The sequence below is a fragment of the Mustelus asterias genome, chromosome 1 (genome assembly GCF_964213995.1).
Source record: "Mustelus asterias chromosome 1, sMusAst1.hap1.1, whole genome shotgun sequence".
Classification (NCBI taxonomy): domain Eukaryota; kingdom Metazoa; phylum Chordata; class Chondrichthyes; order Carcharhiniformes; family Triakidae; genus Mustelus; species Mustelus asterias.
Window position 1 is genome coordinate 90,608,770 of NC_135801.1, and position 27,612 is coordinate 90,636,381.

The 27,612-nt window shown below is 42.3% G+C and overlaps 2 protein-coding genes across 3 annotated transcripts in view; one reads left to right on the forward strand and one right to left on the reverse strand.

Annotated features, from left to right (window-relative positions):
- Positions 1 to 18,356, forward strand: part of haspin (histone H3 associated protein kinase) — a 51,859-nt gene extending 33,503 nt beyond the window's left edge. For both annotated transcript variants that reach the window (XM_078217586.1, XM_078217508.1), the window contains 6 exons: positions 7,908 to 7,999; positions 11,143 to 11,222; positions 11,301 to 11,389; positions 13,823 to 13,965; positions 15,075 to 15,177; positions 17,804 to 18,356. In XM_078217586.1, the coding sequence (XP_078073712.1) occupies positions 7,908 to 7,999; positions 11,143 to 11,222; positions 11,301 to 11,389; positions 13,823 to 13,965; positions 15,075 to 15,177; positions 17,804 to 18,011 (715 nt within the window). In that variant the 3' untranslated portion in view covers positions 18,012 to 18,356. The remainder of the gene's footprint in view (positions 1 to 7,907; positions 8,000 to 11,142; positions 11,223 to 11,300; positions 11,390 to 13,822; positions 13,966 to 15,074; positions 15,178 to 17,803) is intronic.
- Positions 18,357 to 22,087: 3,731 nt separating this feature from the next.
- LOC144508612 (protein FAM184B-like) overlaps positions 22,088 to 27,612 on the reverse strand; it is a 236,249-nt gene continuing 230,724 nt past the window's right edge. The window contains exon 16 of the mRNA XM_078236838.1: positions 22,088 to 24,557. Within this exon, the coding sequence (XP_078092964.1) occupies positions 24,440 to 24,557 (118 nt within the window). The 3' untranslated portion in view covers positions 22,088 to 24,439. The remainder of the gene's footprint in view (positions 24,558 to 27,612) is intronic.

Below are 27,612 nucleotides of genomic sequence, written 5' to 3' on the forward strand. Positions count from 1 at the left end.
AATCTGTAACCTCATGGCCCGGTATATCCCCCACTCAACCCCGGTCTAATGAAGAGAGCAGGAGGACGTGCCAGGAGCAACATCAGGCATACCTAAAAATGAGGTGTCAACTTGATAAAGTGACAAAACAGGACTACTTGCATGCCAAACAGCATAAGCAGCAAGTAATAGACAGAGTGAAGTGATCCAATGACCATCAGATCAGATCTAAACTCTGCAGTCCTGCCACATGCAACCACGAATGGTATTGGACGATTAAACAACTTACTAGAGGGGGAGGCTCCACAAATATCCCTATCTTCAATGATGGTGGCGCCTAGAATCATAGAGGTTTACAGCATGGAAACAGGCCCTTTGGCCCAACTTGTCAATGCTGTCCAGTTTTTACCAGTAAGCTAGTCTCAATTGCCCGCATATCCCTCAATACCCAACTTGCCCATGTAACTGTTTAAATGCTTTTTAAAAGACAAAATTGTACCCGCCTCTACTACTGCCTCTGGCAGCTCATTCCAGACGCTCACCACCCTCTGAGTGAAAAAATTGTCCCTCTAGACCCTTGTCTCCTCTCGCCTTAAACCTATGCCCTCTAATTTTAGACTCCCCTTCCTTTGGAAAAAGATGTTGACTATCTACCTCATTTATGCCTCTCATTACTTTATAGACCTCTATAAGATCACCCCTAAGTCTCTTACGCTCCAAGGAAAAAAGTCCCAGTCTATCCACCTTCTCCTTATAACTCAAACCATCAAGTCCCTGTAGCATCCTAGTAAATCTTTTCTGCACTCTTTCTAGTTTAGGGTGACCAGAATTGTACACAGTATTCCAAGTGTGATCTTACTAATGCCTTGTACAACTTCAAAAAGACATCCCAACTCCTGAATTCCATGTTCTGATGTGGAGATGCTGACGTTGGACTGGGGTAGGCACAGTAAGAAGTCTCACAACACCAGGTTAAAGTCCAACAGGTTTATTTGGCAGCACTAGCTTTCGGAGTCTCAAGCTCCTTCATCAGGTGAGTGAGCACAAGCTTGAGACTTCGAAAGCTAGTGCTGCCAAATAAATCTGTTGGACTTTAACCTGATGTTGTGAGACTTCCTCCTGTTCCATGTTCTGACCAGTGGAACCAGGCATGCCGAATGCCTTCTTCACCACCCTGTCCACCTGTAACTCCACATTTAAGGAGCTATGAACCTGTACTCCTAGTTCTCTTTGTTCTATAACTCTCTCCAATGCCCTACCATTAACTGAGTAGGTCCTGCCCGATTTGATCTACCAAAATGCATCACCTCACATTTACCTGAATTAAACTCCATCTGCCATTCATCGGCCCACTGATCAAAATCCCATTGTAATCCCAGAAAGGTCTGAAGGTGGATAAATCACCTGGACTGGGTTCTATAAAAGTTAGCTGAGGAAATTGTGGAGGCATTGGTGGTGATCTTTCAGGAGTCACTGGAGGCAGGGTGGGTCCCAGAGGACTGGAAAGTAGGTTAATGTAGGGAGGGAGGCAGCAGATGGGAAATTATAGGCTGGTTAGCCTGACTTCGGTCATTGGCAAGATTTTAGAGTCCATTATTAAAGATGAGATTGCGGAGTACTCGGAAGTGCATGATAAAATAGGACTGAGTCAGCATGGCTTCATCAAGGGGAGATCATGTCTGACAAATCTGTTAGAGTTCTTTGAGGAGGTAACAAGGAAGTTAGATAAAGGAGAACCAGTGGACGTGATTTATTTAGATTCCCAGAAAGCCTTTGACAAGAGCCGCATAGGAGACTGTTAATTAAGTGAAGAGCCCATGGTGTTAAGGGTAAGATCCTGGTTAGGATAGAGGATTGGCTGACTGGCAGAAGGCGCAAAGAGTGGTAATAAAAGGGTCTTTTTATTAGAATGGCAGCCTGTGACTAATGGTGTGCCTCATGGGTCAGTGCTGTGACCACAACTTTTCACACTATGCATTAACGATTTGGAAGAAGGAACTAAAGGCACTGTTGCTAAGTTTGCAGATGATACAAAAGTATGTCGAGGGACAGGTAGTATTGAGGAAGCAGGGGGGCTGCAGAAGGACTTGGATAGGTTAGGAGCGTGGGCAAAGAAGTGGCAGATGGAATACAATGTGGAAAAGTGTGAGGTGATGCACTTTGGAAGGCGGAATGGAGGCGTAGACTATTTTGTAAATGGGGAATGCTTAGGAAATCAAGCACAAAGGGACTTGGGAGTGCTTGTTCAAGATTCTCTTAAGGTTAACGTGCAGGTTCAGTCGGCAGTTAGGAAGGCAAATGCAACGTTAGCATTTATGTCGAGAGGGCTAGAATGCAAGAGCAGGGATGTACTTCTGAGGCTGTGTAAGGCTCTGATCAGACCCCATTTGGAGTATTGTGAGCATTTTGGGCCCCATATCTAAGGAAGGATGTGCTGGCCTTGGAAAGGGTCCAGAGGGGGTTCACAAGAATGATCCCTGGAATGAAGAGCTTGTCGTATGAGGAACGGTTGAGGACTCTGGGTCTGTACTCGTGGGAGTTTAGAAGGATGAGGGGGGATCTAATTGAAAGTTACAGGATACTGCGAGGCCTGGATATGGAGTGGACGTGGAGAGGATGTTTCCATTAGTAGGAAAAACTAGAACCTGAGGGCACATCCTCAGACTAAAGGGACAATACTTTAAAACAGAGATGAGGAGGAATTTCTTCAACCAGAGAGTGGTGAATCTGTGGAACTCTTTGCCACAGAAAGCTGTGGAGGCCAGGTCTTTAAGACAAAGAAGATAGGTTCTTGATTAAAAGGGGATCAGGGGTTATCAGGGGAAAAGGCAGGAGAATGGGGATGAGAAAAATATCAGCCATGATTGAATGGCGGAGCAGACTTGATGGGCCAAGTGGCCTAATTCTGCTCCTATGTCTTATGGTCTTACAACCTTCTTCATTGTCCACTATGCCACCAATCTTGGTGTCATCTGCAAACTTACTAACTATGCCTCCTAAATTCTCATCCAAATCATGAATATAAATAACAAATAACAGTGGACCCAGCACAAATCCTTGAGGCTCACCACTGGTCACAGGCCTCCAATTTGAGAAACAACTCTCTACAACCTGTCTTCTGTTGTCAAGCCAATTTGTATCCAATTGGCTACCTCACCCTGGATCCTGTGAGATTTAACCTTATGCAACAACCTATCACGCGATACCTTGTCAAAGGCCTTGCTAAAGTCCATGTGGACAACATCAACTGCACTGTCCTCATCTACCTTCTTGGTTACCCCTTCAAAAAACTTAATTAAATTAATGAGACTTGATTTTCCACTCACAAAGCCATGCTGACTATCCCTGATCAGTCCTTGCCTCTCTAAATGGTTGTAGATCCTGTCTTTCAGAATACCTTCTGACAACTTACCCACTACAGATGTGAGGCTCACTGGTCTGTAGTTCCAAGGCTCTTCCCTGCAGCTCTTCTTAAAGAAAGGCACAACATTTGCTATCCTCCAATCGTCAGGCACGTCACCTATGGCTGTCAATGATTCAAATATCTCTGCTAGGGAACCCACAATTTCCTCCCTTGCCTCCCACAATATCCTAGGATACATTTAATTAGGTCTAAAACTAGGGGGCTTAGGTTTAAGGTGAGAAGGGAGAGATACAAAAGTGTCCAGAGGGGCAATTGTTTCACACACAGGGTGGTGAGTGTCTGGAACAAGCTGCCAGAGGTAGTAGTAGAGGCGGGTACAATTTTGTCTTTTAAAAAGCATTTAGATAGTTACATAGTTACATGGGTACGAGGGATAGAGGGATATGAGCCAAATGCAGGCAATTGGGATTAGCTTACGGGTTTTTAAAAAAAGGGCGGCATAGACAAGTTGGGCCGAAGGGCCTGTTTCCATGCTGTAAACCTCTATGACTCTAATCATCAGTCGGAAGTGCCAAGAGGATGATCCATCTCAGCCTCTCCAGAGATCCCCAGCATCAGAAATGCAATCTCCAGGCAATTCGATTCACTCCACATAATATCAAGAAACAACTGAAGACACTGGATACTGCAAAGGCTTATGGGCTCTGACACTATTCTGGCAATAGTCCTGAAGATTTGTGCTCCAGAGCTTGCCACGCCCCTAGCCAAGTGCTTCCAGTATAGCTACAGCAGACATCTTCCTGGCAATATGGAAAATTGCTCAAGTATGTCTTATACACAAAAAACAGGACAAATCCAAGCCGGCCAATCATTTCCCCATCAATCTACTCTTGATCATCAGCAAAGTGATGGAAGGCATCATCAACAGCAGCAGCACTCTCAGCTGCTCATAATCTGCTCGTGGGCACTCAATTTGGGTTCAGCCAGGGTCAGTCAGCATCTGACCTTATTGCAGCTTTGGTTCAGACATGGATAAAAGAATTCAGTGTCAGAGGTGAGGTGAGGGTGACTGCCCTTGCCATCAAGGCAGCACTTAACATTAGAACTAGGAGCAGGAGTAGGCCATCTGGCCCCTCGAGCCTGCTCCGCCATTCAATAAGATCATGGCTGATTTTTTCGTGGACTCAGCTCCACTTACCCACCCACTCACCATAGCCCTTAATTCTTTTACTGTTCAAAAATTCATCTATCCTTGCCTTAAAAACATCAAATGAGGAAGTCTTATCTGCTTCATTGGGCAGGGAATTCCACAGATTCACAACCCTTTGTGTGAAGAAGTTCCTCCTCAACTCCATCCTAAATCTGTTCCCCCTTATTTTGAGGCCATGCCCCCTAGTTCCAATCTCACCTGCCAGTGGAAACAACGTCCCTACTTCTATCTTATCTATTCCCTTCATAATCTTTTATGTTTTTCTAAGATCTCCCCTCATTCTTCTGAATTCCAATGAGTATAGCCCCAGTCTACTCAGTCTCTCTTCATAAGCCAACCCTCTCAACTCCAGAATCAACCTAGTGAATCTCTTCTGCACCCCCTCCAGGACCAGTATATCCTTTCTCAAGTAAGGAGACCAAAACTGTACACAGCAGTCCAGGTGTGGCCTTACCAGCACCTTTTACAGCTACAACATAACCTCGCTGTTTTTAAACTCCATCCCTCTAGCAATGAAGGACAAAATTCCATTTGCCTTCTTAATTAACTGCTGCACCTGCAAACCAACTCCTTGTGATTCTTGCACAAGGACACCAAGATCCCTCTGCACAGTAGTATGCTGCAATTTTTTACCATTTAAATGATAGTCCATTTTGCTGTTATTCCTACCAACATGGATGATCTCATATTTACCAACATTGTACTCCATCTGCCAGACCCTTGTCCACTCACTTAGACTATCTATCTCCCTTTGCAGACTTTCAGTGTCCTCTGCACACTTTGCTCTGCCACTCATCTTCGTGTCATCTGTGAATTTTGACACACTACACTTGGCCCCCAACTCCGAATCATCTATGTAAATCGTAAACAATTGCGGTCCCAACACTGATCCCTGAGGCACACCACTAGCCACTGATCGCCAACGAAAAAAACACCCATTTACCCCCACTCTTTGCTTTCTGTTAGTTAACCAATCCTCTCCATGCTAATACATTACCCGTAACACCGTGCAGCTTTATCTTATGCAGCAGTCTTTGGTGCGGCACCTTGTCAAATGCCTTCTGGAAATTCAGATACACCACATCCACAGATTCCCCATTGTCCACTGCACATGTAATGTTCTCAAAGAATTCCACCAAATTAGTCAAACATGGCCTGCCCTTCATGAACCCATGCTGCGTTTTACCAATGGGACAATTTATATTCAGATGTCTCACTATTTCTTCCTTGATGATAGATTCAAGCATTTTCCCAACTACAGAAGTTAAGCTAACTGACCTATAGTTACCCGTCTTTTGTTTACCTCCTTTTTTAAACATGGTGTCACATTTGCTGTTTTCCAATCTGAGAGAACCACTCCAGAGTCTGGTGAATTTTGGTAAATTACCACTAGTGTATTTGCTATTTTTCCCCGCCATCTTTTTTAGTACTGAGATGCATTCCATCAGGGCCAGGAGACTTGTCTACCTTTAGCCCCATTAGCTTGCTGAACACTTCCTCTTTCATGATAATAGTTTCTAGGTTCTCACCTGCCATAGCCTTCCTGTCATCAATACACTTGACCATGTATGGCATCAAGGAGCCCTATCAAAATTGGAATCAATGGAATTGGGGGGAAGGGAGTCAGGACTCTCAGCTGGATGGTGTCAGACTTGACACATAGGAAAATCATTGTAATGGTTGGAAGTCAATCATCTCAGCTCCAAAACATCACTGCTGGATTTCCTCAAGGTAGAGCCCTAAACCCAGACATTATCAGCTGTTTGAAATGACTTTCCTTTCATTGTAAGGTCAGAAGTAGGGATGTTCACCAATGTGCTGTTCAGTATCATTTGTATCTACTTGTACTGAAGTAGTCCACGTCCAAATGCAGCAAGACCTAGACAACATCCAGGCTTGGCATGAACAATGGCAAGTGACATTCGAACCAAACAAGTGTCAGGCGGTGACTACCTCCAACAAGGGTGGATCTAACCATCGCCCCATGACATTTAATGGCATTACCATTGCTGGCTCCCCCACTATCAACATTATGGCGTTACCATTGATCAGAAACTAAACATCGTCTAGCCATGTAATTAATGTGGCTACCAGAACAGGTCAAAAACCAGGAATCCTGTGGCAAGTAGCTCACTTCCTAACTCCCCAAAGCCAGTCCACCATCTATAAGTTGTAAATCAGGAGTATAATGGAATACTCTCCACTTACCTGAATGAGTGCTGCTCCAACAGCACTCAAGAAACTCAACATCAGTGGTTAGCACTGCTGCCTCTTAAGCGCGAGGGACCAGGGTTTCATTCTGGCCTTGGATGACTGTCTGTGTGGAGCTTGCATAAGTGGAGTTTGCACGTTCTCCCTACATCTGCGTGAGTTTCCTCCGGGTGCTCTGGTTTTCTCCCACAGTCCAAAGATGTGCAGGTTAGGTGGGTTGACCCCTTGGTGTCCCAAGATGTGCATGTTAGGGGGAATCCATGACAGGGTGGGCCTGGGTAAGATGCTCTGTCAAAGAGTCAGTGAGAAGTCAATGGGCTGAATGGCCTCCTTCTGCACTGGAGGGATTCTATGATCATCCAGGACAAAGCAGCCTGCTTGATTGCTACCTCTTCTACTGACATTCAATCCCTCCACGACTGCTGAACAGTGGCAGCTCTGTGTACCATCTACAAGATGTGCTGCAGGAGTTCACCAAAGTTTCTTGGGCAGCATCTTACAAACCCACGACCACTGCCATGTAGAAGGACAAGAGCAGCAGATACCTGGGAACACCATTACTTGGAAGTTCCTCTCCAAGTCACTCACCATCCTAACTTGGAAATATATCGCAGTTCCTTCACTGTCGCTGGATCAAAATCCTGGAACCTGCTCCCAAACAGCACTGTGGGTGTACCTACATTTCAGGGACTGTAGCAGTTCAAGAAGGCAGTTTACCACCACCTTCTCAAGGGTAACGAGAGATGGGCATTAGGTGCTGGTCTAGCCAGCGAGGCTTGCATCCCGTAAATAAACAACAATAAAAAGATCATCAAAGGAATCCAGGGCAGAGGACTGACCTGAATCCCAAAGATTTTCAACCTTGTTTTGGCATGATGAAGGCAGCAGGATTGGAGCTGCTCATACCATTCCAGAGTGCCAAGGCACTCCCATTCCCTGGACCTTGAAAAAGAGGTTAGATTTTCTGCAGCTTGGGGGTTGAAGATTCCTGTTGCCCCTATGCTAATGCACACATTTTAGCAATATCTTTTGTTTTATCATGTTGTAACAAAAAGTGTTCTATCCTCGATGCTATGTATCCGGGTTTTTTAATCTGAATTGTAGTAAATATTACATGAAGAAAGTTAAATTCTTGTTTTGTAGAGTGCATTGTGTAAAAGATTCTTACCCTCTGGCGTTACTTAAAGCTTGGGACAAGTACCATCGAACCAAGACATCTGAAAATGACCGGCCAGGTGCGAATCATAATAGCTTTTTTTTGGTGTTACAAATATTGTCTGTTGCTCCTGAAAACAAATGGTTTTTTTTCTGGCTCAATTAAGAGAATTGAGATGCACTTTCCAAAATTTGGGACTGCGTTTGAAGCTTGAAGTTTACTTGCAACAAGGAACTGAGCATCAAATTGGGTTAGGAATGTTCTGATTTCTTGCGTGCCATTTATGAAAGCATAGCAAAATGCAGAACAAGCAAAGGTTACTCAGTCAATCATACCAACTCTTTCCAAAGTACAAGATCAACAGGTGCTTCTATCTGACTATGGTTTGCTCTTCCACACCACTGATTGATTCCTTCCTTTGAGAAATCCCAATTTCCTTTTCCAACATTGCCAGAGTACAAAAGATTGATCAGAATCATTTGGGGAGAAATTGGTTCTTTCCATAAAGGATGCAGAGGAGGGGCCAGATGCCCCAATTTCATGGTACTGTTTCTGTCAAAAACATCTGAAATATTGATGTCCCTGCAGGCTGTTTAATAAGGGGACCAGGTTCTGTTTTACTGAGGGGTCAAACATTTGTGTTAGGACCCCTCTTAGAAATTCAGAAGTTCTGAGAAGGGCAGGTAGCAGGTTTGGTTCAGGATTTTTTGTTGTGGATTCGACCAAGTTAGTGCCCATCACAAGGTAAATATTTTTTTATCTTTTAAACCATGATTAAGAGTGCTCCTTTTTCCTGAGGGCTAATGCTAGCCCAGAATCAGCCCACCTTCCCGAGATATTAGCTGAGGGCTGCTGCTTGCATGATAGACAGCTCATAGGATCTTATAATGGACAAACTGGCTTTCGAGGTGTGACAGATTGAGCATCTTATTTAAATGTATCAAATGAAACCTGAGGCCCAATTTTGCGTGAGCCTTAGGTCTTCTGGTTAGGATGCTTGCTTTCAGCATGATATTGTTTTTTGCCACAAAATCGGGCTCTAACCAATTCTTAACAAAAAATATCTTGACATCCACTAAAATAGGGCTAACATCTTAAAATCTGCTGACAGTGTTGATTCAGTTTCTTTTCAAAATTTCATCGAACTGCTTGCTACTTTTTTGAATGCCTAGCACCCATTTCTCTCAAGACATAGAACATAGAACAGTACAGCACAGAACAGGCCCTTCGGCCCACGATGTTGTGCCGAGCTTTATCTGAAACCAAGATCAAGCTATCCCACTCCCTATCATCCTGGTGTCCTCCATGTGCCTATCCAATAACCGCTTAAATGTTCCTAAAGTGTCTGACTCCACTATCACTGCAGGCAGTCCATTCCACACCCCAACCACTCTCTGAGTAAAGATATATATAGATTGGACTTATTGGCTTCTCTAATGCTTTTCTTTTAATTATTATAATGTGTTATTTTCAGTAAATTCAGAAATCAGCTCTTCTACAATATCCTCCTTTGTAAATACTGATGCAAGTACTTGACCCCGTATCATTGAATCTCACAGTGCAGAAGAGGCTCTTCAGCCCATTGAGTTTGCACCAACACGTGAGAAACACCTGACCGTACTTATTTAATCCCATTTACTAGCACTTGGTCCATAACCTCGAGTGTTATGATGTGTCAAATGCTCATCCGGGTACTTTTTAAAGGATGTGAGGCAACCATCCTCCCAGATAGCACATAGACCATCACCACCCTCTGGGTAAATCGCTTGTTCTCACATTTCCGCCCCCCACCACCAACCCTCCTGCCCCTCACTTTGAACTTGTGTCTCCTCATTACTGACCCTTCAACTAAGGAGAATAGCTGCTCCTTATCCACCCTGTCCATGCCCCTCATAATCTTGTACACCTCAATCATGTCTTCTCTGCTCCAACAAAAACAACCCAAATCTATCCAACCTCTCTTCATAACTTAAATGTTCCATCCCAGGCAATATCAGTGCAATCATATCCTTCTTATAATGTGGCAACTAGAATTGCATAGTACTCCAGCTGTGGCCTCACCAAAGTTCTGTACAACTCCATCATGACCCCTCTGCTTTTGTAATCTATGCCTTGTTTGATAAAGGCAAGTGTCCCACATACCCTTTTCACCATCCTAGTAGCAAGTCCCTCCGCTTTCAGAGATCTTTGGACAAACACGCCAAGGTTCCTTTGTTCCACAGAACTTCCTATTGTCCTACCATTCATTGAGTAATTCTTTGTCAAATTACCCCTTCCAAAGTGTATCACCTGACACTTTGCAGGGTTAAAATACATCTGCCACTTATCTGCCCGTTTGACAATTCCGTCTATATCTTCCTCCAAGACATTCAGCCTCACAGTTAACCATCCTGTCAATCTTTGTGTCATCCACAAGCTTACTAATTCTACCCTCTACATAGTCATTTATGTCGGTTAAATGATGGATAATAGGGGACCCAGAACAGATCCCTGTGGTACGCCACTGGACACTGGCTTCCAATGACTGCCTTCTGTCATCAGCCTGTGTCTCCTACAACTAAGCCAATTTTAAATCCAATTTATCAAATTACCCTGTATGCCCTGTCAATTTCTAAGAATTCATCATTCTCTCCTCTTGGGGTTCCTTTTCACATTTATTTATTCTCTTTTCATTGATATAATTCAACTCTACAAAATATCAATGTGCTGCGTCACCAATGTTTTGATGGGGTAGGTTTCCCTCTGTAGTTTTGGTCTTGTTGCGATTGGACAAAAAAGCAGATATAATTATTTTCAAAAAAATGTGTTTGCAGCTTGAAGTGAGTAATTACCATATTTTCTTTGTGGGTTTATTATCACTTGTTTTGCTACCTTCTCAACATTCTTGCTACCTGTCCCAAAGCGAACATTTCATAGTATTCGTGACAAGTTAAATAGCTTTGAGAAAAATCATTGCTGTAGAAACACCTTTTTTAAAGATCAGAGTAATATGAATTAAGAATTATTGGAGACAAAAGCAATGTTCAGTCATGCTTCAGTAACTTCAAATTTTTTGTTATTATGAAATAATCTATGTTAAATTGCTACTTAAGTACAGAACTGGTGATTGATTGATAGTTGCATTACATCTTAAAGGTTAATTGTTTTGTAAACCCCCCCCCACCCTAGATTATTGACATTGCTGAATGGCATCCAAGTAAAAAAATATTTTCTGTTTACTAGATGAATCGCACAATGAGCAACTCTACATCATTTTTGAATTTGAATATGGTGGTTGTGATCTAGAAAGCATGAGTACAAAGGTAATGCTTTTAATTGTTTTCTATAGATTACACTAATTATCTTTCTATCAAATGCATTAAATCAAATTGTTTCTGCAGATACCTTCCCTCGAAGTAGCGAGAAGTATACTACAGCAAGTGACTGCATCCTTGGCTGTGGCTGAAAATGCTTTAAATTTTGAACACAGGTAAGGGAGGAAAGCCGAATCTTACAATATCCTTTGCATAAACAGAGAAGCATTTACTATTATATAGAGCTTTACCAGACCACCAAATGTCTCAGTGCTTTAAAACCGAGGAAGTATTTGTTGAGGTTTAGTCACATGTAATGAAATAAAATAAGAAGCCACCAGTGAGTACTGAGCTTGCCATTTTCAGGGACCTGTTCAATATTTAAGGGACTCCTTTTCTGAGAAAAGGCTTGCTTCAGAATCTTGACCCGAGTGGTCAATCATTTAGGACTGAGATGAGGAGAAATTTCTTCATTCAAAGGATTGTGAATCTTTGAAATTTTCTCCCCCAGAGAGTTGTGGATGCTCCATCATTGAACATATTTAAGGCTGAGATGGACAGATCTTTGGTCTCTCTTGTATGAAGGAATATGGGGAGTGAATGGGAATATGGAGTAATTCCCATCCACTCCCATTCCCATATGGAATATGAGAAATTGAAGATCAGTTATGATAGTATTGAATGGCGGAGAAGGCTCAACATGCCTTGTGGTTCTCTCCTGTTCTCATGGAAAAATTTTCCCCAAGCGAGGACATGCTCATGTTTAACTGGTAAAAACTCCTTCGACTGTTCAGGCCATATTTTTGTGGCATTGGAGTCCTGTTAGTTTGTGTGTTTGAGCTGTCGCTTCAAGAGAAAGAAATAAAATGCTGGTGAAATATGGGCAGTCATTTTGTTCATTGCGCATAAAACCACAAACACAAAGCAGCCTATGTCTGAAGTGTTGTGAAATGTTTCTTTCATTGATAAACCAGCAGATTGAATGGAAGTTCATTTCACTCCAAGTTGCGACCATCTCATAAGTCAGTATTATGCATTGCATTAAACTTTATGTTCCTTGCATCGTTACCAAATACCATTACTAGGAACTGCATACCATTTAATGAGTGGCCCAGTGGTTAGTGACTATCTGGGTGCAGTTTGCACTTTCTCCCCGTGTCTGTGGGTTTCTTCCCAGTACTCCAGTTTCCCCCCACACTTCAAAGTTACGTTGATTGGCCATACTAAATTGCTCCTGAGTGTCAGGGGGACTAGCAGGGTAAGTACGTGGAATTGCGGCAATAGGGTTAGGTGGGATTTTTAATGCCGCAGACTAGATGGGCCAAATGGCCGCCTTCTGCACTGTACGGATTCTATGAAAATAAGCATGTTTTGTTTGTCTTGAATTTGGTACTGATATGAAATCATGGGTGGTAGAGAATTTTAGAATCTCTACAGTGCAGAAGGCCATTCGGCCCATTGAACCTGTACCGACAACAATCCCACCCAGGCCCTTATTCCCTTAACCCCAAGTATTTACCCTGTTAATATCCCTGACACCAAGGGGCAATTTTGCATGGCCAATCCACCTAGCTCGCACATTTTTGTGACACTGGGAGGAAACCAAAGCAGCCTGAGGAAATCCACACAGACACTGGGAGAACATGCAAACTCCACAGTCACACAAGACTGGAATTGAACCTGGGTCCCTGGCGCTGTGAGGCAGCAGTGCTAACTGTTGTGCCTCCATGCTGCCATGTACAGCCGCATTTCTGCCGTAGTAGCCTAATCCGATCACAAAAATGCTCTTGCATATCATTTGTTATTATTGATTTTTGCCCTCTGTAGCTAAGCTGGTCACCAATTGTGATTTTTGGGAATGTGGCTATTACATTAATGCACATATAGAAACTATAGAAGGGCTTCTATTCCATTGATTTTTATTATCCTGTGAATTATGAGTTACATGGAGAATAAACCACATTCAAAGTAAGCGAATGAATCAAATTGAAAATGAGTAGTTAATTCTATTGCAAGAACAGTTGATCTTAATATTGAAAATGCTGCTTGTTTTTCAGTTTACAGTTTTATTTTGTCAATGGTGTTTTTTCTAAAGCAACTAAATTTTTGGGCAGCAAATTCCATAGATTAAGAGGGTGGAGAAGTGATGGGACAGGTCTTTTCACTTGCCACTATTCCCAGCCATTTAAGTTCCAAATCTTGGGACAAAATTTTCAATGCTCAAGTGTAATGGACCTCCACCTGTAGAAGCGATGCCTCAGTGAGATGAAAAGTTGCTGCCTAAAGAAAAGTAGTGGAGACCTTTTTTTGTTTTTTTTGCTTTGTTGACTTGAACTGCATGTGATTCTGTGGTAATTCCTGACATAACAATAAATCTGACTGACAAAGGTGGGGTCCAGAAGCACCCACCATTTTAGATTACACATTGTGGAAATTGGGTATGGTGGAGAAGTGGCAAATTGTGAATTCTCTGTTGGAATCACATAGAGATCTGCCCCCAGTCTTAAATGTTGGTTGATTCCTAAATATTTTGCCTTTTATAATCTGCCAGGTTATTTTTTGATATTAATTGTGCATTTATCTGGGTCCTTGTTTGAATTCATTTTCAGAGACTTGCACTGGGGTAATGTTCTTATCAAGAAAACCGACATCAAGCAGGTTGAATACAAATTGTGTGGGAACATCTACAGCATTGACAGTCATGGATTTATGGCCAATATTATTGATTATACTCTATCAAGAATGGGAAGAGGTTGGTAATATTGTCAATACACTTTTATAAAGCTGTGAGTTTTAATTATTTTTTAATTTTCCTGTTCCTTTGATCAATTGAACCTGCATTTTTTTCAGCTCAACCATTGTGGTACTGAATCTAATTAATATAGGAAAAATAAACATCGGGAATAGCTTTATAACATAAGAACAGGAGTAAGCCATTTTCCACTTAAGCCTTTGGTTAACGGAATCCTTTATCACTTTTGGTTAACAGAAATCTATCAGTCTCTGATTTAAAATTCTAAATTGATCCAGGATTAATTGCTGTTTGCGAAAAGAAGTTCCAAACTTCTATCACCCTTTGATAATTTTGCTAGTAAGTTCATTATATGGTGTCACAAATATGTACAAATATAAGCCACACTACTCTCATTAACACTTTGTTCTTCATCAAATAATTCAATTAAGTTATTCAAATACAATATTCCTTCAACACCATGCTGATTTTTTTTTATTAGCCCATACTTTTCCGACTGCCAATTCATTTCGCCCCCGGTTATTGCCTCAAAAAAAGAATCCCCACCTGTAGTTGCCTGACTTATCCATCTCTCCTTTTTTTAAATAGGGATGTAACTTTGCAATCTTCCAGTCCTTTATCATCGCTGAAAGATTGTGAACAGAACCTCTATGTACTATATTTTACTATATTTTTCAATAGGTCAGGATTTTGCAAAGGCCTTTACAGCTAATTAAGAACTTCTGAAGTGTAGTCATTGTTGTCTTGTAGGAAAAAAGAAAGCAAATTTCAACAATCTCCATAAACAGCAGTGAAATCTGTTTTAGAGTTGATTAATTAATAAATGCCATTCAGTACAATGGACAAACTCCTCTACACCTCTTCAAATAGTGCCATGGATCTTTTAAAACCCCTGGCAGGATAGATGACCCATTGGTTTACCATCTTATCAGAAAGATCCAATCTCTGGTGCAGCTGGAGTAACCTGAAGGATATAATGGTGTATCACTCCTAGCTTTGCTAGGTTATGATTTGATCTGAATACTTTATTTTAATCAGTGTATCACAATTGCACGTACATATCTATTATTCCCCACCTTTAATGCACTGAAATGGTTTGCTCTCCCCAGGTGATGTTGTACATTTTTGTGATCTTTCCTCTGAGGATAGTTTCTTTCACGGTCAAGGAGATTATCAATTTGATATATACAGAAATATGAAGAAGGAAAATCTGTGAGTAATTGAGAGTATTTAAGATTTTTTCATAGCACACATCCATATCACTTGCATTTGCTACATGATCTATGGCACTTGCAGAGAAAACATTGATGCGTTTAAGGTTGCCGGTATGGTGATGCACATTTTGAAGATTGGGATAAGTTGAAAAGTCACTAGCTTTAAGTGGGCATAATTGGATATCAAAGGATATGTTTATCCTGTTGTGGGAGCTGGCAGGAGCTGGTAGTTTATGATCCCATTCTAAATTTCTTGGGCGTGATTTTCCCGCCCCACTATGTTATTCAACCAGTCAGCAAGAGCTCAAAAACAGGAATCACGACATGCCGGACGTTCCTCGTTCTTTTTCTTCTGATGTAATCAACCTCGTGCAGAAGGACAGTGAAGGCTGATTACAATATGCAAAATCTAATTTACAAATCTTTAGTGAGCCCGGGACGCAATAGCCTGGACTTGCTAATGTTTCCAACCCTGCTGGTGGGAGGTCCGCACCAGCGGGGATCATGTATGGTCCCCAGCAACAGGGACCAGATGTGATGGCCTCGCTGGTGGGACTGGAGGCCATTGAGGCCATCAGGGTGGGGAAGGGGGGGAGCATAGAACGGCAATGTCATCTGGAGGGAGTGGGGGCGATGTCAGCGATTGGGTTGGTGATTGTTGGGGGGTGGTGACATCAGGTGGGTGGCGACATCGCCTGGGGGTTGGGATGACGTTGTTGGGGGTAGGGCAGCAGGGCCAGGAGTGGTGACGGCTCGGGGGGGGGGGGGGGGGGGGGGCAGCAGGGTGACAACATCTTGGGGGATGGAGGTAGCAATGACGACTTGGGCATGGCGGCAGCGGGGCAGGTTGGCAACGGTGGGGATAGAGGGGTAACGTCGGGGGGGCAGGAGGAGGGCAGCGATGTCGGGGGCAGGGGAAGGGCGGTGACTTCGGGGATGGGGAAGTGTGGTGACATCGAGGGGCGGGGGGGGGCAGTGACATCGGAAGGGGGCGGGGGTGGCAATGGGTGGGGCGGGGTGACATGATGGTTGGGTTGGGGGCAGCGAGACAAAGAACAAAGAGAACAAAGAACAATACGGCACAGGAACAGGCCCTTCGGCCCTCCAAGCCCGCGCCGCTCCCTGGTCCAAACTAGATCATTCTTTTGTATCCCTCCATTCCCACTCCGTTTACGTGGCTATGAACGTCATAGGGGGTGGTGTGCAATGACATTGGGGAGGCAATGTGCATTGGCGTTGGGGGGCAATGACGGCGGATGTGGTAATGTCGGGGGGGTGGCGATGGTGCGGAAAGTGGTGACGTCTGGGGGGCGTGGAGGACGGCGAATTCTGGGGGGCGGTGGCGACATTGGGAGCACGGTGGATGGCAACGTTGGGTGTCGGCGGCAATGATGGGTGGGGGGGGTGACGGACTGGGGTGGCGACGTCGGTGGTGTGGGCAGTGTGTGGGGGGCTGGTGGGGTGACATGATGACATCTGGGGGTTCAGGATTGGGGTGAGATGCGGTGACTGGGAGGGGCAGCGATGATGTCTGGGGTGGGATGGGGGGGTCGGGGCTGGCAATGTCATGGGGTGGGTATACTGAGAGATCAGTGCATGCGCAGTGGCTCCCTCAGCAGTCTGATGCCGGCTGGCCTCTCCAGCGGGATTAGGCCCCACCTCCCATCCTCCCGCTTATTGGGCACTTAATCTTTTGGGGGAAAATAGCATCCCTTGTGTCCATTTGTGATTCAGAATTATATGGGGATGAATAGGAAGTTGATGGTTTTGTCAGAAATGAGTATCAGTCTGGAATATTTCCTTGGGTTCCTATTTGGTTCCCAGAAGTCGTAATTCAGTGGTATAATTTCCAATCAATTAGATCCAAGTATGACATTACATTGTTAATAGGTTTATTGTTAAACCTCTGTTTAAGAATAGTGCACAAAGGGATACGGTGCAAACATGAATTTTTCAAATATGTACTGAAAATGCATCTTTTTATGTTTTGTATTAATGGATATGAAATTAATAATGTTATAATTGGTGATATTCTTATGGTGCTTTGCTCATCAATATCCCACATGTTTGTAGTTACCAGTGGCAGACTAAATAGTTATGGATGCTGTTACAAATGCAATATTAATATTGTCCAGTCTACACATGGAGCTACTTTGCAGTAAGATTTCTCATAGTTGAATCACAAAGTTGAATGCAATTTAGGCTGATTGTACAAAATCACACTCTATTGAATTGGATGAACATCTCTGCCACACCAGATCTGAATGATCAGTATCATAAAATTATTATTTCTGGATTAGTATTCTAATGACCAATAAGTTGTTGAAAAGGTATCAGATAAAATAATCCGTGGCTCATTTCTGTATCGACCAATCATTCCAGACACTATAGAAAATGCAGCTTTTAGGTCTGGTTTAAGATGATCCACTGACATTTTTTCGTATGAAATTTTTTATTAAACTATTATGGAATAATTATTGCACGCTTTATATTCCAAGTTGTCTGTTTATAGGAATCTGAGAGTTTTGAAAATTCACATTGAAGGCACCCTTTAAAACCTGGGTTTCTCTTTTTTGTCTTCCTTTTAATGAAACTAATGAATACTTCCTCCTTTTGTTTCTCAGTAACAACTGGGCAAAGTACAATCCACACACAAATGTGTTATGGTTGCATTACCTGGCTGACAAAATGTTAAGCATGCAGTACAAGAAAAGAACCACCAGAGCTCACAAGACACTCGAAAAAAAATTTAAGGAGTTCATGCATGAATCTCTAGAGTATCGATGTGCAGTAGATCTACTATCATCGAGTCGACTCTTCCAAAACAGCTAAAATATTTTGCCTTTATTTTCAGATTTGTAAATCAAGTCGCATAACTTTTAAAAGTGATTTTTAAATATTGTAAAATATCATGTAATGTATTGCTTAAATAAATTTGCAGTGTAAAATGATTGTAGTGCAGTTACAGATTACATCTGGTATTTTGAATTGCCAAAGTGAAATTCCATTCCAACCCATTGCTTATCATGCAGTACAAGACTAAATAAGACCTTTTAAACAGGGTTTGCCATCAATTTTTAATTTCTTGTTTGGTGGCACGTAGAGTACTATTAATAGCACTGGAAATAATCTGTATGCCAATGGAACACAAGATAAAACAAAATTACTTTGAACCATATCTTTTGTGTATTTTCCTGACTTGAGTTGGTCCCCTCTTCCGCTCGAGCCAGAAGATTGTGGTTTCAACATCCATGGCAGTGGTTTGAACTCATATTCAAGTTGACACTCACATGCATCACAACAGGCACCTGGACCCTCCACCAGCCCGAGACACACATCTCTGTGGATATTACCTCGATTGTCAGAAGACTCTCACTCGGGTGGTCACCGCATGGACATGTGCCTGCATCGGAAGGAGGCAGAGTCAGCTGAGCTCACTGGCATTTGGAGAGCTGGGCAAGAGGCATCTGCAAGGCCAGAATCCAATGACAGGCCTCTAAAATCTGCCTTCCAAATGATGCTGGCGAGTCAGCAAAAGATGGAGAAAAACAGGTGCAGGCCCTTTGCAGGGGTGGCATGCGAGAAGGACAAATCTGTCATCCAAGGCAACAGGAGCAATGGGTCAGCAAGCCCTATGGCAGCACCCTTCCTGTGGATGTCAGAGAAGGGTAGGGAGAGAAAAATTGAAGAAAATATGATGTTGCTTGCATGGGTGTGCTATTGAGTGTCATAGATATATCAGACTTTTGTTATTTACTTGCACTCCCCCAGTCAGCCACACCCTGACCCCACCTTGTTATAACACCTGACCGCCCCACTGTCGTCTTTCAGCCCTCCCCCACCACCTTTGGCAACAAAATACAGTACAGCACAGGAACAGGCCCTACGGCCATCCAAGTCTGCGCCAATCATGTTGTCCTATCCAGACCAACCACTTGTATCCTTCTACACCCTGTTCATGTGTCTACCCAGATAAGTCTTAAATGTTGCTAGCTTGTTTGCCTTAACCACTTCACTTGGCAATGTAGAGACCTCTTCCTGGGAATTCCACCCCCATTATTTCTTTGCTTCCCTCCCCCAAATCTGTGTCCACCAACATTTGGCATCCCTTCATGCACTCTCAACCACCCACACTACCAGCTCCCATTGTTCCCTTTAAAATCCACCAACCCCTCTATGTGAGCCCCCATGCCCCTTCAGATCGACACAAGCTCCCTCTGTGTGTGCAATCAAACAAGGCCCTCCCCACCCTCTTGCTCTGTTCCAGCTGACCCCTTTAAAAGTACTCCCAACCTCCTTTTCACCTGCTGTAGGTCTGAACCCCACTACCTCCACCCACAGATCATTGCCACCCAACAGTATCTCTTTTAGCCTTCCACCTGCAGCTGAAGGATCTGATCCCTGCACAAAAAAGGTCCACTCTCTGGGTAAAGGTTCAATTCCTGGGAGAAAGCTCTGCGGGGGGGGGGGGGGGGGGTGAAGGTCCAATCCCTGGATGAAGTCACTGCACTGCGAACAGCTACATCCTGGATGCTGCTGTGTGGAGAGGGTCCACGTGGTTGATTCTCCACCTACCCAGTGTTGCCCGTGGTGCTCCTGGATCTGGTCCCTGGAGGAAACCACCTTGTTGTACATCTCTGTGAGCTGCCCAAAGCCTCCATAAAGTTTAAGTCCCATGTTTTTTGGCCACTTTGGTCAAGATGTGTTCTGGGCTGGTGTTTTCTGGTTTGTGACACAGCAGACAGTCAGGTGGGGTGATTTCGGTTGGTCCTTTATCTGCATTCCATTAAGGAGATGCAAATCAGTGTGCGTTGGCCTCTGGTGGGAAATGCGACCTGTCATCATGGACCTTAGCAAAAGATCTTGCATTATTTTACACTGGCTGGGAACTGATTTTTGGACTTCTATTAAACCTGCTCCAGGGCAAGGGAAAATTCCACCCTCAGCCCTAGAATGGGTCAGCTGGAACAGAGCAGAAGGGTGGAAAGAGCCACATTATGTTTCGTGTAGGGAGGGGGCTTGTGCTAATCTGAAGGGGGATGAGGGAGTGTAGAGGTCTGAAGGAACATGAGGGCTGTAACACTGAGAAGGCGTTGGCATGGAGAGGTTGTTGGAGTTAATGGTGGATTTTAAAGGGAACAGTGGGAGATGGTAGGATAGGAGGGTGAGGTTGTGACAATGTTGCCCATGGTTTCTGTTCTGAATAACATATTAGTCATTTAATATTTTTGCTCACTCTTAATACATGCAAATTGCTTGCTAGATTGGCACATATTCCCTATCCTCAGTTACTTTGAAACAATGGTGATGGGCTTCTTCTTAAATCTTTGTAGTCCATGTGCGATTCTGCTGGGTAAGTGTTTGAGGATTTTGACTGTAATGGTGAAGGCACAGTAAATGACCAAGTCAGGATGCTGTGACTTGGAGCTGATGATGCTTCCAAAGACTTGCAGCTCTTGCTGACACATTTGGCTGAACACTACATATATTAAAGCAGAGAACTTTTTTTAAAAAATGCTGTTAGCCAAACGTGTGGAGTGTGGCAGGACAATGGCTTAAGCACTAACTTCTAAAATAACTGCCAAGAGTACGGACCAGTATGGGGACAACACCCTAATGTGAACTAAGTTGGGTTAAAGTTGTTAAATGTTGGGCTGGGATTTGGGACTTGCAAAACTGGATCAGGTGTCAATGAAAATGACTGGCTCAACAGTAGAATACTCACCTCTGGCTCTCTCACTCGAGAGACTGGAATGTAAAATCTAAGCTGCCACTACAGAGTCGTGCTGTGTGTGTACTGCACTCCAGAAGTATCATCCTTCAAAAGAGGAAAGTGAGGTAATGTTTGACTGTTGGATGTAAAAGATATGTAATAAATATGTAATAAAAGATAAGTAATGGTATTTGCTACCAAATAAACCTGTTGGACTTTTAACCTGGTGTTGTGAGACTTCTTACGATGTAAAAGATCCCAGGGCACTCTTTGGAGAAGTGTAATGGAATATTCCCGGTCATGCTGGCTAACGTTTATTAATCAGCCAACACAAAAGCAATTATTTGTTCATGTATTTCACTTCAGTTTGTGGGTGCTTGCTTCATGCAAATTGGCTGCCTCCTTTCCTACATTACAGCAGTGAATACATGCCAGACATAATTGGCCATATTGATCTTTCATCCAAGGGAGTTTGTGGAATTCATTGAGATTTTAAATCTCTCATTGATATTTTTGAAAGCTTACTACCTTAGTGGGTTGGAAACCCATTCGTGAACATGATCCCTTTATTTGAATGGGGGGTAACGTTTTGAACTGAAAGGCAATAGAAGTCACCATATGGAAGGACAGGTTTGATTAGAGAGATTTAGAATATGTATATTGTATCTGATCAATTTACTGGATTCCTTTTGAGGAGATTAGAGATCTGTTGTGTAAGATGCCTTTTTTTTAAAAGGTCTTTTTAAAAGCAAAAATAAACGATTATGCTAAAAGTAATACCTATCTCTCTACTATTTTATTTTCTATCCCCTGATCCTGGCACTTGGGTGCTCTGCCATCTCCCACAACAGTACAGTTGCAATTCAAAAATATGTATGGGAATAGAAAAACAAATTTGTATTTGGAGAGCACTGAACAAGAAAGTGCCTTATAGTCTCACAAGCTATGTACATAGATGATGCCTGTTTGGCATTTGTTATATAAAGTATACATTAAGTTCACCACATTTAATCATTTGAATTTATGCCCTGCTTCCAAGGAATGTGATCTTTTATCACAATTGCACTCGGTCAGCAAATATGTGTTGTTCTGGTATAATTATGATAGTTATGCAGATTGTTCAAGATCTGTTTGGTATTAAGTTGTACACATCATTTGTTTCTGGTATTTATGTTACCATGTCTTAATTTTTTTGACATTGCCCAAAGAAAATGTTGTTTATTTTTGTTAATATTTACAGCAGTCATTAAATTACATTTACAAAATGTACAAATAGCACCATGTTCCCTAGATGTAACACTATTGTGTTAACATAAAAAATATCAGGGGGAGACTTATTCTTGTGCTTCCTGTTGGGATTAATACATTAGCTGTAGCTGATAAGTAGCCATCACCCAGCACAAAATCCTGGGTGGTATCCATGGGACCTAGGAAATAATCACCTTATGCTCTCAATTTTCTGGGCATTCAGCTCTGGCCTTAGGACCACTTTATATTCCCGAATACAGGAAAATGAATAGTGGAACCTCCTTGCACAAGCAAATGTTTCAGCCATATTCTTTTCCTTGCAATCAGATTATCTTCTATTGAAAGGATAAATTAGGCCCAAGCCAACATCCCTATGTCCACCGTAACAGCATGATTTTAGGTATAACATGCTCAATTCCAGTGAATTTTAATGTTCAAATAAATGGATCACATCAAGTGGAGGTAAACAGCCCATTAGTGGTTGCCATTGATAAAGCCTTATGCTTGCACTGGCTGATATATTACTTCATTTCCAGACCCTTTGGTTGGTTCTGTACACAATAAGCACCTGTGCTAAAAATGAGGACAAGTGTACTCTTAATAGTGCTGAGTAATTGAATAACTACAATTATATAATTAACTGGGCTGTTTCAGTACTCGTGACAACATTTTAGCTTTTGTAACCATCTCTTCAATTACTTTTACGTAGGAGGTAGTCTTTCATTTGCAAACTGAACACACTTCTGGCAGATAAGGCATTATATTCATGCGTGTTCTTTTGTATTTGGACTTGCTATTCATTAATCCATCTTATTTCAAGGTAACTCAAAGTTACTGAAAATACCTGTTAAAAATATATATTTGACAAATGCACTAATGTTTTACAAATCATTTTGAATAATATGTCTTCAGAGTGTCTACGAAACGTTTTCTTTGCTCTGCCCTGGAATATTGACCACTTACGAGCTAGGAAAGCAGGGCATTGTGGAGGAGATGGTTTTCTGCCTTCCGGACACTGTCCAGTCCATTGAAGTTGATTTTGCAGGAGTTTTACCTGAATGCCTCTGGAGCTGGCTTCAAGGAGGATATTTGCATTTGTCCTTGAAGCTCAGCAATGACTCCCATTAAAGACTGAGAGGAGTCTCCTGTCAAATGATGAAATTTCTCCACCAAACTTTGGGTCACAACCCCTAAATGATGAGGCAGAGCAGCAACAGAGAATGAAAGAAAAGGAGGCAAACTTACACTTCATATGCCATGAGCTCTTAGGACATCCTGTCCATGTACCCAAAGAATTGTGGGTTGAGAATCAATTTATTCAGTTACATGAAGACTCACGACTGAGAAGACAATCTCAAATTGATGGACCAGCGATGTGACGATAATAAGTTAACCAACCTTTTTTTACAGTAATGGCAAAAACTGTAAAACAAAAAAACTTTTTGCTATTATAGCAGCATGCTAATGTTTGTACCAGAGTTTTGAAACATGGGCTGGATTTTATGGAAGCGTTGGAGGTCTCTCCTGCTGACTCGAGAACTGGCTACAGACTTGCTTTGCTTCCTTTGGGAAGGCCCACTGGTATGAAGTGCCACTTGAATAGCCAGCTGGGGTCTTTCCTGGGATCAAGGACTTCATGGGCCTGGCCAGGACACCCACCGAGAGTTGCTGACCACCAGAGGCTGGCAGCTCTTTTGAGTGGCAGAGACATTGGGGAGGAAGTGGTTGCTGCCATTGAGGGCAATGAGTATCATTGGAGGGACTCACACCGGGGGACCACAAGCAGGCTATACAGTCGTCTTAATGCAGAATGTCACAGGCCCTACCACCACCACTGAATTAATACCAGCAGCAGTAGGATGAGGCCCTTTACTGTTATTAATTGACCACTTAAGAGTCTCGATCGGCAGCAGTGCATGAAGTCTTACATGGGCCTTCCCACCCCGACTTAATTCTGGAAGAGGCAATGGATTCAGGAATGCCCTTCCCACTCCCAAATGCCATGAGAGAGGCCATAAAATTTCACCCATGGTATTTTCCACATAATTGCCATAAGACGCATTCAGCCACCTCAATCAGGTGAGCAGAGGGAGGAATTTCCTCAAATAGGAAAAGAGAAAGGATGAGTCAGTGCTCACATGATGCAACATATTGTAGGTAGTTCAGAGTAACATTGGCATATCCTGGTGAGAATTTTGCCTCTACCATCTCAGATAGAATCTGGCACATGCTGGTTGAGAATAACATCAAAAAGGAAGATAATTTACAAAATGGAAATAAATACCCATCCAACTCATTCCTAGAATGAAAAGTATTTTGTGAACCACTCCTGTTGCCGAGGATCTTTTCCTTTAGTTTCTTTTCCTTTGGTTTCTTTTCCTTTAGTTTCTTTATTCTCAGCTCTCTCATTTGCAATGCTGTAATGTGAACAGAAAAAGTTCATTTGATTATTTTGAAGATTAGATCAGAAGTTATACATTTAACAATCTACTTGCAGAATAAAGAATAACAATGTATTTAACTTGTGAGGACTTATTATCTTAGATGGTTTTTAAGATAGTTTTAGGTATGTATTCTCTTAAAAAGTGGAATTGGAAAAAATGGATGGAAGCACAGACCATTTAACAAAATTCTTTACATAAAGTTTAAAAACAGTTTAATTTTGGAGCTCGTTATATCCCAATAACCTTTTGGTAATTACATCACATTTAATCTGACATTTCCACTGGATATAAATTTCTTGCCAGCAAAACCTGCTGAAAAAAAAATATTTGAGACACTGGCTGGAATTTTCTGCGGTTCACCCTGGTGGGATCTTCTGCTCCTGCCTACAGTGCACCCCCATGGCATAGAGTGCAGTCAATGGGAAATCCCATTAAGTCGAACTTGAGTTTTATAGTTAAAAAAAGACACTTCATTCTTATTTTAAATAAAACAATGCTGTTGATTTCAAATCCTGTGAACAGTATATGAGCCTCTCTGATTTCTTGTAATTGTTCCCATTATCTATTTGAAATGTTGTATCTGGCGTGTGTTTTGTTTCTCCACACATTGGCGTCACACTAATGTAAATTTCTCCACAGTTTTTGAAGATTTCTGGAAAAGGTTGCTGGAAAGGCTGCATTTGTTGCTAATCCTGAATTAACTCAAAGGTGCTAGCGGGGCCTTCCCCTTGAATTGCTGCAGTTCCTATGATGTGAATGCACCTCTAAGAGTGTTGGTTAATATCCAGAAATCCGTGTCTGCGTGGGTTTCCTCCGGGTGCTCCGGTTTCCTCCCACAGCCTGACAGACATGCTGGTTAGATGGATTGACCATGCTAAATGCTCCCTCAGTGTACCCGAACAGGGGCTGGAGTGTGGTGACTAGGGGATTTTCACAGTAACTTCATTGCAGTGTTAATGTAAGCCTATTTACGACAAATAAATAAACAGTGGAGGAAAAGCTATGTTGTTCCAAGTCGGGATGCTGAGTGACTTGGTAGGGATATTGGAGATGAAGTTCAAGGCTTTTGCTCTTGTCCTGCTTGGAGATTGAGACTGCAGTTTGGAACATTCTATCAAAGTAACTTTGATGAATTGCGGCAGTGTATCCTGCAGACTTACATACTTTCATTCAAAGTACACAGGCAATGCAAGGATAAACTATTGTCCTGATTGGTATTGAATTTATAACATTTTGAAGTTGCATTGATCTATATGAATAGAGAGGATTCCATCACACTCCTAACTTGAGTTTTGTGGATGATAGAGAGACTTTTGAGGGATTTGGAGGTAAGCCACCTATCAGAGAACGCAGTTTCTGCTCTTTTAGCTACATTGTTCAGATGGCTAATCCAGTTCAATTTCTAGTCAATGGTTAACCCCAAATCCCCATCACGAAAGAGGTTAATAATGGGAACTTCAATCAAGGTGGTCATGGAGAGATGGCCATTACCTGGCTATTCCACCACATAAAATGTTATCTGGGACCTGTCAGGTCAAGTCTTGATGTTATCCAGGCCCTAGTTTAGGCTAATCTATACTTCATTATCAGAGAAGTTGTGAATGGAGCTGAACATCACATTAGTCAGTGAACAGTTCAACCTCTTACAATAGAACAAAGGTGAAATGGTTGAAGATGTCTGCATAGAGGATAGCTCTCTAAGGAACTCCCATGGTGATGTGCTGGGGCTATGATAATTAGCCACTAATCATCTTCGTAGTGGCTGGTAAGCCCCTTCAGAAACTGAAGATTTTGCCTTGACCCATATTCACATCAATTTGCTCTGGCTCCTTGACATCATACTTGATCAAATACTGTCTTGATTTCAAAGGCTTGTAGCCTCTTACCCTCTTCTGACATTGAACTGTTGTTTATATTTGTATCAGGACTGTGTTTAGATCTGGAGCTGAGTGGTTCTAAGCATTGGTGAATAGCTGAGTCATCAACTGCACTGCTGATTACTCCATCCACCATTTTACTGCTGATCGGAGGGAACTGGCTGAGTTAAATTGTTTTTGGTAGCTAAGACATACTGGCCAATTTTCTGCATTGTTGTGTAGGTGCTGTGTCACATCTGCGAGAAGGGTGGCTAACTCTGGAGCACAGCTCTTCTGTACTTTTGCCTGAAGACAGTTGCAAGCACTTCAGTCTTAACTCTTTCAGTCATGTTGGACTTTGTTGATTGAGGTGAACAACAGGTGTCAATACAAGGAAGCACTTGCTGCTGTTGCATGAATACAAATCAATTAGAACTGAAAATGCATGGCATATACAGATAAATACTTCGTGTTGATTTGAAGCCTTATTGAAGTTTGATTTCTGCTTTCTATGAATTGACAAACACTGCCAATAGCAAGAAACACAAAGACAACTAATGAAATAACTCCCAAGTATTTTTTTAATATCCATAAACACCATTTTAATTTATTTCCCACAAAGCTGAGGGTTTTCTGCTAAAAAATAAGATATGCAAAATGAAAAAGCAAAAAAAAACTAATTTGCAAGGTTAAGCATACCTATATGTTTTTTAAATACCTTCAAGACATTTTCCGTCATAGGCTTGTATTGTCTGAAGTTTGGGATTCACAAGAGTTTTTGACAGCTATCATGTTCAGCTGAAGGGAACCAAGAAGCAAGCAGGCTACAACTTCAAGCATGCAACTGTATTTTATAACTGGCTGAAATTTTGCACAATTGACAGCAAGATGTTGCTCAAGCAATGTCATCAATTTAAAATCTCCTTTTCTATAGCTTCAATCATCCCTATAATCATTGTTGCACCAATCTCCTATTTCTCCCAAAATGTTAGCAGCTCGAAATAGTGCCACCCGAGTTTCTGTTGAGGTCACAAAGTCATATCCACTCTAACACATGCCTACAGTTCCCTGACTTTATTTCCAATGCTCTGCATATTCAAATGTAAACACAGCAATCTAATCCTTGATACATTTTTCTATTGTACCTATTCCAAAAAAACCACAGACACATT